The sequence below is a fragment of the Podarcis filfolensis genome (assembly GCF_964270895.1).
Source record: "Podarcis filfolensis genome assembly, chromosome: 14".
In the NCBI taxonomy this organism is placed as follows: Eukaryota; Metazoa; Chordata; class Lepidosauria; order Squamata; family Lacertidae; genus Podarcis; species Podarcis filfolensis.
Genome location: NC_139616.1, coordinates 33586637 through 33607151, shown reverse-complemented (window position 1 = coordinate 33607151; position 20515 = coordinate 33586637). Strand labels below are relative to the sequence as shown.

The 20515-nt window shown below is 46.2% G+C and overlaps 1 protein-coding gene across 2 annotated transcripts in view; it reads left to right on the top strand.

Moving 5' to 3' along the window:
* The window catches only part of LOC310748901 (syntaxin-binding protein 4-like), a 59152-nt gene extending 38897 nt beyond the window's left edge, over positions 1 to 20255 (top strand). For both annotated transcript variants that reach the window (XM_083585081.1, XM_083585082.1), the window contains exons 6-22: positions 2034 to 2119; positions 2898 to 3024; positions 4012 to 4153; positions 4746 to 4852; positions 5360 to 5513; positions 7095 to 7167; positions 8624 to 8721; positions 8963 to 9059; positions 10355 to 10482; positions 10981 to 11073; positions 11375 to 11440; positions 12750 to 12938; positions 13222 to 13338; positions 13840 to 13889; positions 14334 to 14473; positions 17103 to 17160; positions 20138 to 20255. In XM_083585081.1, coding sequence (XP_083441207.1) covers positions 2034 to 2119; positions 2898 to 3024; positions 4012 to 4153; positions 4746 to 4852; positions 5360 to 5513; positions 7095 to 7167; positions 8624 to 8721; positions 8963 to 9059; positions 10355 to 10482; positions 10981 to 11073; positions 11375 to 11440; positions 12750 to 12938; positions 13222 to 13338; positions 13840 to 13889; positions 14334 to 14473; positions 17103 to 17160; positions 20138 to 20246 — 1834 coding nt within the window. In that variant the 3' untranslated portion in view covers positions 20247 to 20255. The remainder of the gene's footprint in view (positions 1 to 2033; positions 2120 to 2897; positions 3025 to 4011; positions 4154 to 4745; positions 4853 to 5359; positions 5514 to 7094; positions 7168 to 8623; positions 8722 to 8962; positions 9060 to 10354; positions 10483 to 10980; positions 11074 to 11374; positions 11441 to 12749; positions 12939 to 13221; positions 13339 to 13839; positions 13890 to 14333; positions 14474 to 17102; positions 17161 to 20137) is intronic.
* Positions 20256 to 20515: the final 260 nt, after the last annotated feature.

Here is a 20515-nt window from a genome sequence, read left to right as displayed (position 1 = left end):
AGATTTGCCTTGAGAGAGTCTTTAAACCCCTTTTGTTGACCACCAGCATTATGCTTTCCATTTTTAAGTTCAGAATAGAGTAGTTGCTTTGGAAGATAATAACTGTATACTAGCTAACACATAATACCCTGGTAGCTCTGACTGCAGTCTCCTATCTTTGATTTTATTTCAAAGCAGTTGGCCTTGGAGGGCACATGCCATCTGAGATTAGATTTCCCTACCCAAACAATCCTTTCACTAATAATGGAGATTCCTGTCTTCATCACTAGCAAGATCCTGGGAAGGAGAATCAAGACCACAGTGTGTGTATTATCTAAGCCTTAATGGGGCAGAATACATTGGCAAAAGAGACTGGTCCTCCTTTCCACCAACTGGGAAACAGCTGGCCAAGTGATCTGACTGGATCCGATTGGCTGTTGATTATTATTAATTGTTTGATTGCTTTTTATGAAGCATCTCAAACCAATATGGCACAATGGTTTGAGCATTTTAGCAGTTTCCTTTTCTTCAGAATCTCATTTTCAGATTGAAGGAGACCTCAAAAGCCCATTCAGTCTAACCCCCAAACTCATTCCAGTAGGCTTGTGAGCCCTCTGATGAAATCTTCTGTACTCTTGCAATAACTGCTATTTGCTTGTTCCACGCTGCCCAGTCGTATCTTCCTAAAGTCACATCTTTTAAACTGCAGCATATGTCTGCTAATATAAAGAGGCTTTCCTGCCCCTCAATGGCCAGGAAATTAAATCATATACAACATACCGAGCCCAAGGAAAGGTGGTCAAACTTTGAGCAACACTTACAGCCATCCTTTGCTATCAGTTATGCACTAAATCTGCAAAAGATCATCCACAGGGGGAGTTGGCCTGTAAGCTTTTGGGAGGGGCAAAGATTTGTAGAGATTTCACTTACATAATCATCTCACAAAATGTTTAATACAACCAATACATATCTCCAAGATTAAGAAGAAGGGGAGAGGAAGCGAGAGTGAGAGGGTGGTTTTATGCTGGCCTTTTTAGCATTATTATTTTATTTTATTTATCCTTTATCTTTCAGCCATGCCCTTGAGCTTGAAGGAGTAATCATCCTTCTCTCCACCTTAGGGTCAGAGGTGCGTTTCTGACGCAGATCACGTGACCTGGGTTGGTGAGGTGCCCAGATCGCCCCCTCCCTGTCCCACCCACTCTGTTCTTTTGAGGTCAGCTGTTTGAGCATCAATGAATGACTCAGCCTGTCAGTGGTCAGCCTGGCCAATCTTTGTCCAGCCTATAATCCTATAGGTCTCCACGGCATGATCAAACATCCATATTCTAAATGTGATTTCTCATTGCATCAAGACTTGATAGTGTTTAGGGATGGGGAAGAAATCTGATTCAGGTCACATTTTTGAAGGTTGAACCAACTTAATTTCCACTTTCCTAAACAATGCACAAAACAAAAAAGAGCCTTTCGTTGAAATCCATGCTGCTCCGAATTTGGCATCACAGTTCTGCCGCCGAATAATGTATAGGTAAATGCATATATCAGGGGAGAGTGTCCCCCCACCCTCCAAAACCTGGCAAATGCAAACCTTTCTGAAAATAACAGAAAAATACATTGAGTTAGCAGAAGCTTGCGTTGCAAAAATGTGTGTGTGAGGCAAACTTGTAGAGGAAAATGTGCATAGTACAATCAATTTGCACTGAAATGAGAATGAATTTCATGACACGAGGACTTAAAATTAAATAAATTTCCAAACTGATGTGGAAATGTGGAGAACTGAATTTAGGGTGCAAAATACTGAAGTTATTAATTTAACATTATTGCCTTTACAATATGTCTGCCAGATATAAGATTCTATGTGATGAGGGGTTTTTTTTGGGGGGGAGTGCCACAGAAAACCTAATTTTAGAAAGAAAGAATAATCATGAAAAGTTCACCTTTGTTTCAGATAGGTGTAGTTTTGAAACATCACAACAATCCATGTGTGATACACACTCACACACTATACTTGGGGGTAGACAGTTGTACTAATTAGCATTCTTTTTGTTGTCTAGGAGAGAATTTGCAGAACTGCTGGAAAAATTCGGATCTCATAGCAACACAGGTTCGGCACGCAGCTCACCGGTTCTCCATGGTGGGGGTCAGTATTTATTATTTTGAGTGAACTGAACTAGCAGTGGAACTAGGAAAGAAGGAGGACAAAAAAACAAAACAGTACATACTTAGGGATGTAAGATATTGTCATTTTCCATTCTGCCCTCTCTTAGTCATTGTTTCTCTTCCACTGCAGGTCAGCTTCTGCCTGAAACTATTTTAATGATCTCACTAACCACTATGAGCTCAGAACCTCTATAAGTTCTGACTCTGTGTCTGAATTGCTGCTGGACTGAGTGGTCATCCCCCCCTTTCAAATGAAGTTTTATTAAAAACCAATAAAAATGATTTTTAAAAAATGAAGTTTTATTAAATTTTGCACACTGTCCAACTTATCACAGCCCTTGTTGCTGCAGTCAAATGGCTCAACAGCTCTTTATGCTTCAAGCAATTGAGACACAGAGTCAGAAATTGTAGAGGCAACAGCTTAGGAGGTGGCTCAAACTCAGGCTCTAAAATGATGGCTGGAGATCAGGAGACAGCAGCACCTGGGGCTGTCAGACAGAAGCATCCAGGAGGAACTCCTGGACCACCAGAGCCTATAGGGCTAGAGTCCCCGCCCTCATGGGCTCCCGAGGAACCAGATGCCTCCCACTTCATGCCACTGCTCCCGTGGTGAGGGAGCGCACTAGGAGGCAGGCTATGGGATGAGGGAGGAAGCAACGTCAGGCCCTTCCTCCATTCTCAGTATGACTTGAAGCTTGTTGATGTCCAGGGAAGTCTCTCATTCACCTCCAAACAGTGTCCCTGGCTTTGTTCTTCAGGCAGGTATTTGGAGAGTACATCCTCGGGGTCTTCGTCTCGTTCCCAGAGCCCTTTGTTGCTGAGCCCGGCAAATTCCCATGGACCACTGATTGGGAATGCAGGACACTCGCCACACCCACCATCGCAGTATGTACTTCATTGTTCTCGAGAGGTGTCAATGGTTGGCTGCAATCCCGTTGGATCACCTGTATGTGCTCATGTGCCTCATCATGTGTGGAGCATCCTGGCGGATGAGAGTGCGCATGCGCACACATCCTCCTCGTGCAAGCTGTGCAGCCGTTTGTGTGGCAGACGCACCTCTCGTAAGAATGGATGTGCCACATTCATTCAAGAGAATAACCAGCATGTGAGGAGAAAGGACTTTCACCCAAGCCTTTTCCCTGAGGGGTTAACTTTCCACATGCACGGAGTTCTGTCTTTGTTTCACATTGCAGAGCTTTGAAACACATTGACTTGCTCTGCAGTGTGGCAAGGCAAAGCTTAGCCAAGGTGTAAGACCAGGTGACGTTCTGGCAGGAGACAAGGCAAGGTGGGATGAAGTTCCAGCAGAACACAAGCTGGTTACCGGGGGGAGCAGGGTCCAGGCTGGATACCCAGCTCTGGTGGTGCTTTGGGAAACACAGTGCTCTGAAGTTGCTCTAGCAAGAAACCAGCTGCAAGTGAGCCCTTTTATAGCAGGAGCACCAGAAGTGGCCTCGTTGTTGGTACCACACACCCATTTTCAGTAATCTACTGTGATGGAGTGGGTGAGCCTCAGGTCTTCCCGGGTCTTCTATTGCCATCATATTCTGTTTGTGTGCCTCTAAGAGGTATAAATCAAAAGGGTAATAGCACCATGACAGAACATCAGCTTTGCATGTAGAAGGACCTGGGTTTAATCCATGGCGTCTCCATGTAGGGTTGGGAGAGACTGGGCAATATAATGTCTGAAACCTGGGAGAGCCACTGTCAGTCAGTGTGAGACTGAGCTTAGATGGACTGGTGGTATGACTCTTTGTAAGGCCTCTCCCTACATTTCTCATGGCTGGTTGCTGTTGGATACAAGCTCCTTGCCTGATTCAGCTGGGTTCTTCTTAACATCTTCCACTAACCTGCTACCCTCTTCCCTTGCAGTTGCGCCATCGAATCCGGGATCCAGAGCATCTCTATAGCAAAATCCTCTGGGCTGGGTGTCACCATCGGAGGAGGGGCCAACCGGCCGGATGGACCCATGGTTTACATCCAAGAGGTGCAACCAGAAGGCGACTGTTACAGGGTGAGCTGAGCATTTGAACAGCTTCAGGCTGGCACTGCTATATTTCAAGGCATGTGCCACCCCACCAGGCCTCTCCATCGAGCCCTAGGGACTCTTCTGAGTCCACAGCCCCTCAGCAAGGAGTGTGTCCTCAGGGGCTGGATCAAGTACCATCCCAGAAGATAGTTCTGGTCCCTCACTAATTTTGGGGATGGTGGTAAAAAGGGGAAAAAGACACAATGCTGTGATGAGCAGAGCAGTTCAAACCTCTTGACCCTGGTAAAGATACAAATCTCCACCTCCCAGATCATCAGATTGATCATGTGATGAGTGAAATAGGCAACAATAGCCTCTCTCCTCAGCTGAGCCATCTCTACATGTGTGTAATGTGTGTGCTGCATGTGCAAATGTGTGGGTCGGTGTGGCCACATCCACCACTGGCATGCAGCCACCAGATGGTTGGTCAAGGGTGAGTGTGACCCTCAGGCCAATAAAGGTTAATTACTCTTAGCGAAGGACAACTGAGGAAATAATGTGGTCCTGATTCACCTCACTCTTCCATGTTCCATGAAGCTTGATCTCACAGAGATATTCTTCTCTGGCGCTCTTACAGGATGGCCGTCTCCGGGTAGGCGACCAGCTCATCGCTGTCAATAAAGACTCTCTGGTGGGGGCCACATATGAAGAGGCCAAAAGGATTCTTGCAAAAACAAAATTCAGGTAAAGGAGACTTTCTGAAAGCCCTTTGGATGCTAATGATGTGATGCTGGAATAACTGCAGTGGGCCATCTTGAACAGAATTGAGATAGCCAAAGCTGCCTTCATTCCCACTTCCAGATCAAAATGTTGATCTCAGTACCCTTTTAAAAAAGTGCACTGCATTTAAAAATGTGTCTACAACAAGATTGGCTCCAGGCAACTGAAGCATGTTCCCCTTGCAAGCTTATGCTTGTCCAACCTCGTTTTTGACCATATTCCAAGGAACAGAAATTCCACAGCCCTTCAGACTGCAATGTCCACACACATGTTCACACAGCCACATGGGGCAGCACCACAGGGAAGAGGAGTTTTTGATTTTTTGTGTGTCTATGTTTGGCTACAACTGGCCACCATTTTGAATCAAGATGGCAGACGGAACCTTTCAAAACTGTGCCGATATTTTGGCATCTCAGAATTCCCGGGCATGAGGCTGTTTAGTTCTAAATTGGTTTCTCATTTGTTTTTAAGACATGAGGGAAACACTGAAGTGGCCTTTATTTCCGGAAGAGGACGGTTCCATCCTGGACTCTCAGCTCACAACAGCACCCATTCCTTGCCGGCGAAGGCTGTGGGGAACGGCCTGGGCACTTGCAGGTTGAAAGTCCACGTGAGGTCCCCTGAGGTAAGGTGGTGAGACTCAATGAAGTCACAAAGATCTCACCCAAATGTTCTCCATTTCCAACAGGATTTGATCTTGGCCATAATCCTTATGGATTACTTGTTTGGGGAAAGATGTGGCATATAGCAGCTTGGGCCCAATTGCCCTCTCCTTGTTCAGGGTGAAGGTGCTGTCTAGAGCTTTCCATATGATGTCTCTTATATTTCAAAATAGCCAGCTTGTTGTTTTTGCAACACTCCTGTTGACAGAAGGGTCCTAGACAGGGCAGGGAATTTCTGGTAGTATTGCTAGCAAGCTTTCCTCTCCCCTCCCCCACCCCTTGGACAGCAGGGATTTTACTATGAAAAGCACCAAGTCTACGCCACAAAATATTCCCTCCCTCCCCATAAATGTAGGAACTGTGATTCTGAGTGAGGAAAAGAGTTTTGAAACAAAATTCTCCAATAATCCTTTGAGGCTGCAGTTCCCAGGATGCTATGGACAAATGTTGTGACAAACTGGTCTGTGGTTGTAGTCAGAAGTGGCTCACCAGGTGAAGCAGAGCTGTTTTGCTGGCTTTCTGGAAAGTGGGCTGCTGTTGCTTACCAGGAAGAGCAAGGCAGTGGGGAAGGTGACATGGTGCCAGCACAGTGATGCAGCCAATCCAGTGCTCCTACCTGTGAGCTTGCAGCATGCGACCTCACCCCTCCTCCACCTTTCTCCTAGTAAGCAGCAGTGATATCCCTGATGGCATGCTATCATAGCCCCACCTCATCTGGTGAGCCACTTCTAGTGTCATGTATTCAGGGTCCACATCCAAAGTCAACATGACTTTTTCTTCTGCTTGCCCTTATGATCACAAACACATTTGCTCTTCTGCTTGTTTCTCTTAGGTCATTCCACTAAAATATTGCAAGTGCAAATGCTCACATGATGTTTGAGAGTGGCAAAGGATGCTTGAAAGATCCTTCTCTGCTCTGCAAATAGACTCAACTTGTTTTTGGTCTTTTAGCAAGCTCTGGTGTGGGTATGTGTGGGGAAATATCCCACATCTTCAGTGTGGTTTACCATTGTGACAGTGCCTATTGGCTAATGTCCATGCCATCACCCGTAGACTTCCTTCCTTCCCAACCCACAGCACACATTTGGTGAGGGGAAATAGATATATTATGCAAGCAAACTGTTGTGGGCACCATTCAGAGAGAAAATGCTTCTTTCCGCTAGCATTTCAGGGGGGTCAGGTGGCTCTGTGGACCTCAGGGTTGTTCTCTGTGCCCTTTGTGCCCTTGGGCACCATGTTAGCAATCCCCACTGTAGGTAGATTCACTTGCCTATTCAGTTTGCTGGACTGTATGGATTGTATCCAACTCAGAGTTGAGCCAGGGAAATTAAAGAATCTGTTAGTCGTGTTCAGTAATTTTAATGAATCTACTCTGAATAGGACTAGCATTGAATACAACCCTGTTTCCACACCAACACTTGTGAAGCTGAAGACCCTTTGTGGCTGCTCAATGGCTTCACTTTATTGTGGCTCCAAGGGAGCCTTTCAGGCTCTCAGCTTTTTCCCAGTCCAACATGTCTTCTGTTGCATTTCTTCTTTTCCAGAGCAGACACGACAGTCCCTTCCCTGTGCCTTCTCCATCTCCAGACATCTGTCCGCCAGAGCTCACCATTTCCGGTAGGGGGACTTCCTCAATGGCATGTTGAACTGGTGGAATAAATCAGCCCATCACTCCTTCCAGTGTGCTAAAATAAGCCACTGAAGTCCTTCCTGGACTGTACCACTGCAGACCTCAGGGGGACAGGGGGCAGGCTGCACATTGTAGATTGTTTTCCTGTACTGTTCTTACCTACACATGGAAATCTAAATTGTAAGGAGAAGACTAGGCAACAGACCAAACTAGATGTGATCAGGGAAACACAGAATTTCTTTCTAAGTCGCTGGTGGATTTTCAGGAGGACTTCTTTATTTTTTAAAAAAATCGCAAACTGCTGTGAAAATGTGGAGAACTGAAATTTTTTGGGGAAACCGAGAAACTAAGATAAACTAAACTTGACTGATATGTCCATTCCTACCTCCTGAAGGTGGCCCTGGATCTGGCTGCCCATTTTGTTTCCCAACCTGACCCTTTCTTCATGTGAGTGCAGCCCACAACAGAGAAAGGCACCGCTAGTTCAAAGAAAGGTTGAGTTATATTGGTTGAGTTATATTCGGAGTGATCTCTGCCACAGTCAGGGCAGGACTCCACCTTGGTCTAGCCACAGACAGAAGGGGGCTATCAGAGAGAGAGAGAGAGAGAGAGAGAGAGAGAGAGAGAGAGAGAGGGGAAATGGGTGCTGGCTGGCCTTTAGGTGCACCTGGGAAATCTGTGTTCTGATCTAATGAGCAAAACCCCCGGTTAATCCCGATTAGCAAGGAGGCAGAGGGGGAGTTGCTCTGTCCTTGAACCCGCCTGGGCTGAATGGTGGGTGACAAATCCTGCAAACCCTGTCAGTTCCCTCAGGCCACATACAAAGCCCTTCTGTGCTTGGCAGGGACTGGCGGAGCTCAGGATTTAGCTGGATTATGCTTGTGAGGGTGGCTCCTCTGCCGCTTCTTCCAACCTTCCTGTGAAACACCCTCCTCCTCACCTGAGAGGTGCAGCGGGGTGGCCATCAGGAGCTGCCTTCAGGGTGACCTTCCGCCAGGCAGCTCTCCACAATGGGGGACAATCAGCCACACACAACTGCCCAACAGCAGGGCCAGCTGGTGTTCGTAGCCCCCTGGCAGGGCCCATTGCTCTGCTTAACCTCTAGATTGCAAACAGAAACTCTTCCATTAACTTTGTAGTGCTGTTGGGTTTAGGTTTGACTTGGAGTGCAAAGAAGAACTGCAGTAACAATACAACCATTACCAATGCCGCTTCCATCCCAGCCCAAATCTTCCTGGATCCTGTCCTTCATCCGTATCTCTGCCTGCCTCCCCTCCCCACCCCCCAGCATGTGGAAGCAAGTGAGGCTTTAATTCTGCCCCACAGGAAATGGGGGGGGCGGAGAAAGCAGAGTGCAAACAGACTTTTTTTTTGGCACCTAATGCAAGGAGCAGGCATCCTTGCATTGCTAGTGTAGATGAACGGTGACTTCTTGTCTTACAGCTCCTGTTTCCTCTTCAAACCAGCGAGCGGCTCCAGCCACCAAGCCAAAAGTGGCCCTGGATCCTCACATTCGCCTCAAGGACGGCAAACTTGAACTGGTGAGTCTGACGAGAAAGTCCCACTCAAAACAGAGGCCACATTCACACCACACCCTATGACGCCGCTTTGAGCAGTCATGGCTCCCCCATCAAATTACAGGAGCTGTGGTTTGCTAAGGGTACTGACAGTTCTTAGGGAATCCCCTCCCAGAGCTACAGTTCCCAGAGTTGTTTAATAATCAATCCCTCTCCCCATGGAATTCTGCATTGCAAAATTCGCTGTTTCTTTCCCCGAAATCAGATGCTGCAATATTTAAGTCTCGATGTGAATGAGGAGAAGAAGAGGCAGTTGCGGCAAAGTTTGACAACTGACTCTCAGGGGACAGTAGCCTATGGAGGTGAGTTTCAGCAGTGTGGACTTGATACAGTATTTATTTTATTTTTCTTCCACTCCCATGAAGAAATGGGGGGGGGGGGGCTGGAGCAGTTGAAAGCATTGCTGGCCCAAACTGTAGCCAGAAAAAGTAGGCAAGGGACATACTATCTGAGAAAAGCTTTGCTCAGCAGCTAGCGAAAAGTAGAGAGGTGCTGCCCTCTGTAGTTCAGTTTTGTAAATGGCTCTTTCAAGGTTCGTGCAGTTCTGGACGTTTCCCTCGTTAATATAGCGCCTCCTGGATCAGGGAGTCACTCCCTGCCACAAGGAAACACATTATAAAAAAAGAGCAAAATCGCAGCAGGGGGCCTGTATGGCTTAAAACCACTATTTCTGGTGATTTTAAAAGCTCAACAATTTTGGGGCCTCCTAAAAAAAGCTCAATAACTTTGTGGGTGTAAGGAATTTTACTTTTTGAAATATGGCAACCCTAATTGAGTGGGCATGCTCAGCCAGCGAGGGAAGCCTGGGAATCCCTGAGTGAGCTCCCCTGTAGGGCAAGTGGGAAGGGCAAATAAGTGGGCAGGGAGGTGGCCAGGCAGGCCTTTCTGCACTCCCACTGTTGTCATCGCAGCCACTGGCAGGAGGAAGAGGAATGAAAGGGGGGAAAGTCACCAAACCAACACTGTCCAACAAAACAAGGTGATGGTGTATGAGATGTGAGTGAGCATGTGCAATAACCAGGATCTGAGACTGAAATATACTCGGAGTCGAGTGTGAATTTCATGCTCTTTATTCAGCTCATAGTAGTAATGAATGAAACTTTCCCCAAACTTTACATTATTTACACAATGGGCCCCGCGTGACTGACTAATTCCGGATTCACCTCCTCCAGAAGCCTGATTGGCTGCTCCTGATTCACTTCCACCTGGAGCTGGATTGGGTGGCTCCTGCGAACCAATCAGACTGCTGCATTCTGGGTCCTATTGTTCTAGGATTCAGCTCAGGACATAACAGAGACTATAGTTTGAGGCTTTGCTCATGGTTTGGGGACATGGCTCCTACGGTTTGGGACATTGCTCCACTCTCAGATGCCACTGTTTGGGACAGCATCAGGGAAGGTGATGAAGGAAAGGAGCTGGCAGCTCATGGTTGGCCTGTATGCCTGCTACAAAACTTAGAGTCTAAACTTCAGCTTTTGGAAACCATGGTTTAGATTTGTTTCTGAAATAACCTACTGTGAGTTACTGCTGCACCAAGAGATCTCAACGGTCTCTCACCACTGTGCACCTCTTCTAACACTTTCCTTTTCCATCGCAGACTTCCTCCAAGCCCTGAGGGATCTGCTGCCAGAGGAGCTCGAGGAGGCCGGCCTCAATTCCAACTCAGTGCTCTTCACTCAGCATGAAGTGGCCACCCTACTGGACACGTCAGCTTTCCATTCTCTGGTCAGCCTTGGGCTAGTCCAAAGTCTCTTCTTCCTTTTCCCATCCTTGCTCCAGGCTGGGGAACTGTGCCCATATTCTGAGAAGTGTGTGCTTACTTAATGATAGCCAGTAGTGCAGTGCCAAATTAAGACATGCATAGTCCTTTCGTCATAGTCCACACCCCCTCACAGCCACACACCCTTCGAATGTTATACAATAGCCTTACAATTATGCAATAATAATAATTGGGGATGCATTGCAAGGATCAGTGCTGTATCCCACCTGAAAATAGCAGCAAACAAAAAATTTATGGCACAAGTTTTCGCAAACCACAGTCCACTTCATCGGTTGCATGAAGTGTTATTCCGAGTTACATGATCATGTACACGATTTGGGGGATGAGATCAGAAGGAAATGAAACACCCATAATGAATGTGTTAGTCTTTAAGGTGCCACAAGACTCTTTGTGACTTTCATTGCAACAAGACTAACACAGCTGCTGGAAATCCTTACTTACAGACTTTCGACTCTGTCAGTTGCAATGACAGTGAAGAGTTGGAGCAGCTACAGCTGGAAATGACAGACCTGCGGCAAGAAGTCCGGAGGTTAAAGGTGAGAAGCTCACCCAGGTGGGTTTGATTCCAAGCATGTTGATGCCATGCTCACAAAAGCTGAAAGACACCACAAGCTGCCATATACTAAGAAAGGCCATCTAACTCAGTATTGTCTGGTGGTTTCATATGGGGGACTATTATTCTTTCCTGGAAATGCAGTTGAACCTGAGGATTTCTGCATGTGTTTTTTAAATGGATGGTGAAGTTGCAGATCTGTCCAGGGCAGTGTTTTTCTTTGGGGTTGGACAGTATTGCCTGGCTGGCTGGATGAGTTTGTGACATTGCAATCTGTCTTCTAGTCTCTCCTGAAGGAGGTAGAAAGCAACAAGAAGTCCATGGAAGATGAGCTCCAGAGACTGAACCAGGTCAGTGAAAAGCTGGGTGATTGATTACACTCTTGATTTTTTTCATTGGCATTTTTTGTGCAGGTAATTAACAAGAACGCAGGAAGCTGCCTTATACTGAATCAGACCATGGGTCTACTATCTCATTATTGTTTGCATTGACTGGCAGCAACTCTCTTGGGTACCAGACTAGGGACTTTCCCAGCTGTTGCTGGAGGTGGATGCTATACTACTTAGCTGTGGTCCTTCCTCAGATGGGTAGAATTACAGTCACAGGTCACAATGCAGAAATCCAGATGAAAGATGCAACTAAAACCTAACTATCTAACTAAAACATATATCTCGCAATAACAATAATTTGAAAATTCTTTATTAATTCTTCCTTAGCATATATGAAAAGCAGATCAGTTATTTGTGCACAGATTTATAAGCACAATGTGACAAATAATGTTGTAGCAATTACATATTGCTACTTGTCACCCCAGTGGTGAGAGATTCCTTGAATTCCAGGGCTTACCCAGGGTTTGGTTTCCTGGAATGAGAGACAGCAGAGACTGTGGTGTCCTTATGATATATATGGCTTTACTTACACATATATACAACCTGAGCATAAGATTTGGGGGAGAGGGTGATCACAGCATTAACACCCCGACAGATCTTGCTTCTCCATTAGTCAAAGCTGTGGCTCCATCACAGATCAAGTATATCTTTGTGTCCAGCTTCCAACCTGCTTTTTGCACAGCTGTCTCTCTCACACATACACACTGTGTATTGTTCTTCTAGGTAGCAGCTAGGTGAGTGCGGTAGAGGAAAGGCCTGCGCATTAGCCTGGAGGGAACCATCTCTTAGATGTAGCTCTTGCAACTTAGCTAATCTTTTTGGGATGCTGATGAGGACACTTAAGTGGCCCGCTAAAGTCATTGTCTTACAAAGAAACTTGTCTGACTAGTTTTGCTAATAGAATCCTCTCTTGAGATTCAAACCCTCACTAGGTACGGGACCCCAAGAACTGGAAGGGAATCAGGGCATCATTCAGATTGACAGCCTCCTCCCCACCCGACAAAGGAATAATTCTGCCACATTGATAATGTCTGTTTTCCCTTGTCTCTTTTTAGACCAGTTGTGTAAAACTTGAAATTTAGTCTTTGTGGGATTTTTAAAATTTATTCAGAAGTCCTAAGCTGTAGCTTACTTAGTTTGGGTATAAATCTGGCCCTCGTGATGGGGAGTTTTATTGATGGACATGTAAAGGATATGGTTTCGGGAAAAGGGAAGGGACTGATTGTTGCACTTTGGGAGTAACATCCCGCTTCTGTTCCCCCATTCCCAGAAGGCACTGGGCTTCCTCTCAGAGAACCGAACTCTGCATAACAAGCTGCAGGTAGCAGAGGTGTCCCAGCGGCAAGCCCACAGCGCGGAGCAAGATTACGAAGAAGTGATCCATTTGCTGGAGGCTGAGATCACAGAGCTGAAGACTCAGCTGGTGGGGAAGAAGACGAAACAGGTTTCAGAAGCAGAGGTCAGTCTGCAGTGAGAGGAGGTAATAGAAAATGTAATTTTCTGGAGTGTGGGGGCAGATGGAGTTGGTCAAGCGAGCCTATATGGGGCAAGACAATCCTGGCAGTCATGACATTCTTACTGGGAAAGATGAGGAGAGGGATGGCAGCCCATCCTGCTGGCTGTCAAGTGAAGTCCTTGCCTAAACTCCCATGCTTTCTCCCATGGGAAAGCCTATTTTCCCAAGACTTCTTCTTCTTCTGTCTCAATCTTTCTACCCTCTTCTGCTTCTCTCTCCAAAACAGAGTGATGTCCTAGAGCTGAAAAGGCGCTTGTCCCTGGTTGACGGGCAGTTGAGAAAGTCTGAGGTCACGCGGAAACGCCTGGAGCTCCACAATAGGAAGCTGCTCTTATTTGTGCAGGTGATGTGGCAGTGCCGCCCACTCTCGGCCAACCCACCCCCTAAACAGTGCCCCAGCCCAAAAATCTGTTCAGCAGTCTCGGCTTTCATAGCTGGAGTCAGTCAGGGCCCCGTCCTCTCAGGCCAAGTGGAAAATGCCTACAAGGCAGGAAGCAGGTCTTCCAGGATTGACCGCAAAATGGTCTCTGGCCCCTTCAGCAGCCTCAGCTTTCGTAGCTGGAGCTTTCCTGGTACTGACATCAAGTTGACCGGTCAGTAGTTGCCTGGGTCTTCTCCCCCCACCCTTTTTGAAGATGGGGACAGCATTAAACGGCTGTGACTGACTTGTATAGATTGTTTATTTTGCTGTGGATTGACTACTTGGGATCAGAAGTCAGGACACTGACTTGACAATGAGCTCAGCAAAATAAATAAAAAGCTGCACCGTGATTGGTGTGAGATTTGTTCCTGTAATTCTGAAAGCCATTCCCCCCCCCCCCACTCCATTTCTATTTTCACACAGAATGCCCATAAGCTTTTGAGCACATCTAGCACATTACCGGAGGAGAAGAGGTAAGAATGGCGTGTGGGAATTGTTCTTCCTCAGTTGCTTGTGTCAGGTGTCTTTGAATTGTGAGTATGCCTCCTGTTTGCCTGGATGGAGGGGTAGGTATGTTTGTGCATGCATAAAAACCTCTGGCTTTTGTGTGACTGGGATGTAGCTGACTGTACAAAGCTAAGAATCACATTCATTGATCTGGCCACTTTTTGTGCTTCTTCTGCCCAACACCAACATGTACCCCCCCCCATTAAGTTGCCCATGAGGGCATGCAGCCCTTGGACTGCAAAAGGCCCTCCCACCCCCCTTAGTGTGGTGGCCTGCTTAAGGCAACCTAGTGAGTTTGTGGCTCAGATGAGAGTGAAACCAGGTCAGGGTGGTGGGGGCACTTCCCTTGCTTGTTTAGCATGTCCATCTTAAAGAAAAATGGAAAACAAGATCTTTTTTTCTCTTGTAAGAGCTGACAGTCAAGCAGATGAGGATAAAACAGGAAGAACAACAGAAGCTCCTCTTCCACCTCCAGATCTTGCAGGCTTGTTGATAGCAGAGGCAAAAGAACTCTTGGAGCCCATCTCGTCATCTAATGCCACAAAGGAAGGTGAGTTCCTTGCAGCTTGGTGCTGGTTTATCTCATTGACGAAGAATTGGTACTGGCTGCCAACATGCTGCTGGCACTGGTGGTTCGTGCCCATTGGAACTGGTACTGCAGAAGCTAAGAGCCAATGGCACGTGCAACCAACTAACTCCAGGTTGCTCCACATCCTCCTCGGTCCTTAGTTCTACAAGACACCAGCCCATAAACCGGTAGTAAGTGAGAATGTGGGTAGGTGATGGTTGGCTGAGGGCAATTGGAGGCTGGTGGAGTAGTGTCATCTTAGCCCTGATGGACCAGTCTCCATTGGCTACTGGATCAAATTTAAGGTGTTCCTGCCTGTTCTCTGAGATATTCCAGAGTAGCGTTGCAAACTGTCCCATATAACATCAGTTTGGCAGGTGCAATGAAAGCAGCCCTGTTATTGTGGAATTTGGTGGCTTTGTACATTAAGCAGGTGTCCTCTGGGTTTGGGTTCAGGCACTAGCTTAAAGCATTTTTATTTACACAAACGTAGCCTGCCATGTGACCCAGTTTTCAGTTCTGTCAATCTTTTACTTTTTATGCTTTTAACCTTTGATTTTATGAACCCTGCTTTGGTTAGAACTTTTCTTTGATATGGTGGTATAGAAATTTATGTATAAATTCAAAAGTCTCTCCCTAGAGCAGGGGTGGGGAATCCCAGGCATGGGTGTCAAATATGACTCTCTGAGTCTCTCTATATGGCCCTCAGAACTCTCCCCAGGCCACACCCCTCACTGGCCCTGCTTCCTACGCCCAGTTTTTTTTGTGTGGCTGGTGCTGTGTTCCTTGAACTCTGATCATGCCTCCTGCTTCTCTGGATGGAGAACAGAGAAACTAGTCTACTCTAAAAGGGTAAAATTTACATTTGTTGCTCCACCCACTTTTGCCTCTGGCCCCACCCAGCACTGGCATATGTCACCCCACCAGGAACTTTTCCAGAAGGGAATGTGGCCCATGGACTGAAAAAGGTTGCTCATCCAAACCCAAGAGAGGAAGCAGCTGAGATGCTTGATGAATGGGCAGCCCATGTAATAGACATGGGGCTGTTAAACATGAGACACACATCTCTATAGGCAATTTTGCACAGGGGTCTTTTCCAAGGTCACTGCCAGACAACTTGTTTATTAACCATTCATCATAATTATTTTTTGGGGAGGGAGGTTTCAATGACACTAGCTGTTTATTGAACATTCATTCTTAATTGTTTGGGGGGAGGTTATATGATGTTGTCTCCACCAATTGTTATCTCACACTTTTCTAATGCATTTCCCATACCTTATGAATAAGAGAAAGAAAAAATTTGGGGAGGGGAGGAAGAGGGTTTCTTGTAAATGTGTGCCAAACCAACTTGAATTGCGCAACTTGAATTTGCTAGTATGCGATTGAATCACCCACTGGAAACTAGTAACAGTCTGGAAGCATCCCAAGATTAAGTTGTAGCTGATTAAGACCAGAAGATCCCTCCCAGCCTTTAATCAAGGGTGCCCTGTCCAAGGTGCTGAAGCTATGCTCATAGCCGCTGAAAGCCCTGCCCTTTCACCAGTTGCTGCATACATCTTTTGAAGTGGTTCTCCATACCTAGGACTTGAAAGCTGCTTTAGAGAAAAAGAAGGAACAACCCAAACCAAGTTGTACAAAACTTCACAGCACATGTTATGCCCTGTTCTACAAAAGACGAATCATACAAATTGACTCAATTTGTAGGCAATGCACTCAAAAGTCCACTTTTAGAAAACTTAGTTACATCACTGGGGTTCATGTATTTGGGGTGAGTTGAGATTTAATTGATAAGCCAATAAATTTGAGGGCTTAATGCTGTTCTGAAAGTATTCAGCTTCCTACTCAAAAGTCAGCCTCCCTTTGAACCCTCTTTGTGGAAGTTCCTTCCCTGTAATGCAGTTCAATGCCACTTGGGGGAGTGTTTGTGTATGAACACTGAAGTCACACTGGAATATGTGTTTGCACGGTTCTTTCCTTCAGTTAAAATCCTCCCACTCAGCTGACGCAGGATAAGAAAGTAGCTGCTCCGTTGCTCCATGTGTACACACACACACACACACACACACACACACACACACAGGTAGCCTGCATCTCAGATGTATGAGTGTTGATGCCTTTGGCTAGTGGTGCAGCAAAGGTACTCTACACATGCTCAGGGGCATCCATTCTTTGTTGCCACACATATTCCAGGAGTCAGCTCAGGTACTGAGCCCTAGTTCTACCTAAGGTTTGAGAATAGGTGGTTACAGAACAATACTCACACACCTGCTTCATGGACATGAACACAACTGTACAGTGGAACATATATTCCCAGCTTTGACACCCTGGTGGAGCTTGAGAAGGGGCTTAGAGCCAAGTGGGAGAGTGGGCCAGTGGGTTGGTAAGAGAGTGGGGTTGAGTTCTTCTGTGGCTTAGATTAAAATCTGAGCAGGAGAAGAACTTTGGGGGTGTGGCTATGTGTGCACCATGTTGCTGGTCACCTGACTAGATCCTAATTTATGATGTTCAGCTGTTGATTTAAGAACTGATAACATTTAATACCACATTAGACCTGTAGTATATTGATGTGACAGTGCTTTCTGAACTTTTACTCTTTCACTTGGGTTGACAGCTTTTCTGTATGACTGGGATGACTGTACAGCTGATGACAGCACCCCTGACTACAAAGAGTGAGTATCTTGGCACCTTTTCTTCAACAGGAAGCTTGTGAGCCATCTCTGGTTTATGCAGCTTCTTCAAATCACCTATCAGAGTCTCTGCCTCTCTTATTCTCCTGCCTCTCCAAAGCATATGTATCTGTTGCATGAATGGTGTCATAAAGAAATGTAGCAGCCAGGACTGACTTCTGAAATTTCACCAGGAACTCTAAAGCCAGATGGACTAGAAACTTACTCCCCCTTCCCCATTTTAAATCCTGTGCTTGCATAGTCTAGTTATGGAAATGAAGACGAAATACTACCATTTGCATTGGACCATCTGTGTATATGGAGTTTTACAGCATAATACTTACAAATTTTGCTGTTCATTTATAACTGTTTTCTGCTGTTGAAGGTCTGCTGTTTAGCTGGATTTGTTGATGGTCTTTGTAATTGTATTATTGAAATGTGTTCTTTTTGGTTTCTATGCTATGCCTTCGGCTTAGTGGCTCCTTTGTAGTGAGTGACTAATGCCCAAATAATATATATAAATAAATAAATAAATAAATAAACAAATAAATAAATTTGGTAATGGTGAGAGGGCAGAAAGGGAAGAGAGGCAAAGGGAACATGAAGTAAATGTGAGCTCAATGCTGTTACATATATTTAGATTCTTGCCATTGGAAATGAAGACCAGGGATTAGGTAATGGCATAACAAACCTGAGATTTCAAAGCACCAGGTAATGATCCTACAACCAATGGTGCTACATGGCAAGATTTCAGGCAGATGATGGGGGTCCCACTCAGCAGAATGACCAGAGAGGCTCCCAAATGCAACAATGCCAGCTCACCACATTTTGAAGTCAGTATTGCTACCAAGAGACAACATGGCAATCTGCCTTGTGCTGAGACAGAACATTGGTCCATCTATCTCAGTTACCCCTATTCTTACTGGCAGCAGCTCTCTAGGGTTTCAGATAGGAATCTGTCCCAGCCCTTTCTGCCAGAGATTGAACCCAGGACCTTCCACATGCAAAGCAGGTGCTCTATCGCCCAGCTAAACACCATCCCCTAATCTTAGTTCTAAGATGAAAGTCTGTTTCCCCATCCTGTACCCCCTGCTTGTTATCTGAATGCATCCAGTTTATTAAAGATCAACCTCTTTAATCCTCTTCTTCTCATATCCGGATGATCTGCCAGACCACCCAGGCTTCCTAAAACAGCACACCCATGTCATTTGTTCTGTCCCCTGAGACTTAGATCAGCTGCTTGCAGTTTGGACCTCTGAGGTGTTTGCTGAACAAAAATTTGGTGTGTGGGTGTGTGTCACAGACTATTAGAAACTGTGCACACTTCCAGATCCAAGTTTGGGGTGGGGGCTTGGCCAAATGCCCTATGCAGACCCTCCTATTCTTCCCAGGCCCCACTGACATACCTGCCCAGAGGGCAGAGGGACAGACAAGTGGAAGATACTGCTCCATCTTCCCTCACGCTTGCCACTGCTTGCTCTTTTGCAGATGGGAGGCGAATAGGCAGTGTCAGCAAGGAGGAGGACTATGAACATAGGGAGCTGCCTCCCACTAGGTCAGATGGTCAGGGCCAATAATGCTTCTAAAGTCCAGTTGGTGGAAGCCACAGGAGAGGAGAGTGCTCTTGTATTTGGGTCCTGCTTGAGGTTTCCCACTGTGTAAACAGGATGCTGGATTAGATGGGCCACCAGCCTGATCTAGCAGGACTCTTCTTATGTTCTTATGTTTATTGGTCCATGTAGCTCAGTATTGCCTACACTGACTGGCAGGGATTTCTCCAAACCCTACCTGGAGATGCCAGGGATTGAACCTGGAATCTTCTGTATGCAAAGCAGGTGATCTACCACTGATCTATAGCCCTTTCCCATAATAATAATAATAATAATAATAATAATTTATTATTTATACCCCGCCCATCTGCCTGAGTTTCCCCAGCCACTCTGGGCGGCTTCCAATCAAGTGTTAAAAACACTACAGCATTAAATATTAAAAACTTCCCTAAACAGGGCTGCCTTCAGATGTCTCTTAAAGATAAGATAGCTGCTTATTTCCTTCACATCTGAAGGGAGGGCGTTCCACAGGGCGGGCGCCACTACCGAGAAGGCCCTCTGTCTGGTTCCCTGTAACCTCACTTCTTGCAATGAGGGAACTGCCAGAAGGCCCTCGACGCTGGATCTCAGTGTCCAGGCTGAATGATGGGGGTGGAGACGCTCCTTCAGGTATACAGGACTGAGGCCGTTTAGGGCTTTAAAGGTCAGCACCAATACTCTGAATTGTGCTCTGATACATTGGATGGCGACTGGAGAGCTGTGGGCCTTGGAAGGTGCCTGTCCTAGTATGATCTGATTTCAGGGTGTAAGGCAGGAGTTGCCACACCATAGATAGTTCCAAGTAAGCAACTTCCTCCAACAAAGATTGAGAGGAGAAAAACCTCTCGCTACCTGGTTTCTTCCCTGAGTGACTGGATGTGCCCGGGTCACCTTTTCTTGCTGAGTTCCTACATGAGGTTCAGTGCACGGGGAAATCATCCTGCCCCCAAAATCCCGTGTTAATTAGTTGGTGAAGCTGACATAAACTGTTCCTAGATCACTTGTGGTATGATTCGGTGTGCATGCTTTAAGATCTAATGTTCTCAATCTGTTTGACATTGTTTTGAATTCTTTTAAATAATTTTTATTGACTTGATTAATATTATTGTGCTTTTAATTATGTCATTGCCTTTGAGACTATAAAGTGGAATGTGAAATCCCCATACTAAATAAATGAAACAAATAGTGCATCTGTAGAATCAGCAAAGATGCACGGAGGGGAAGCATTTCTTCCCATGAGGCCCATTCTCACATCAGGACTTCCTGGCTGTAATCTTAGGAGCTGAGCCAGGATCCCTTCCTGCTTCCTTTGTTCTTCCCTTGTGTTCTTTCCACCTCCATCTCCTGCCCCCAAACCTCGCCCCGGAGTGACGCCTGCTTTACTTTTCCAGCCATCTTCACCAGAAGACAACGTGGCCTCCTCCTCCTCCGAGTGAAAGCACCAATGGCGATCCACAGCCTCCAAGCACCTCCAAGGGTCCCTCTGACAAGCCTGCATAAGTCTCCAGCCTCGATCTGCTCCTTCTAGTCCTCATTTTGTATATTCTGAGCCTGGACACTCTGCCTGGGAGGCAGAAAAGGAGCAGTGTGCAGCTGATGAGAAGAACCCCACGAATGTTTCTCTTCTTAAGACGACTGACTCTCCTAACCCAAACGTCCAAGGCTTTAAGTAACAATTCAGTCCTCTTGGTGGCTACCTCTGGATTGTTGCACATGAGGCTATTCCCCCTGGATTTGAAGCTTCAGAACAAGAAAGAATACCTGGGGGG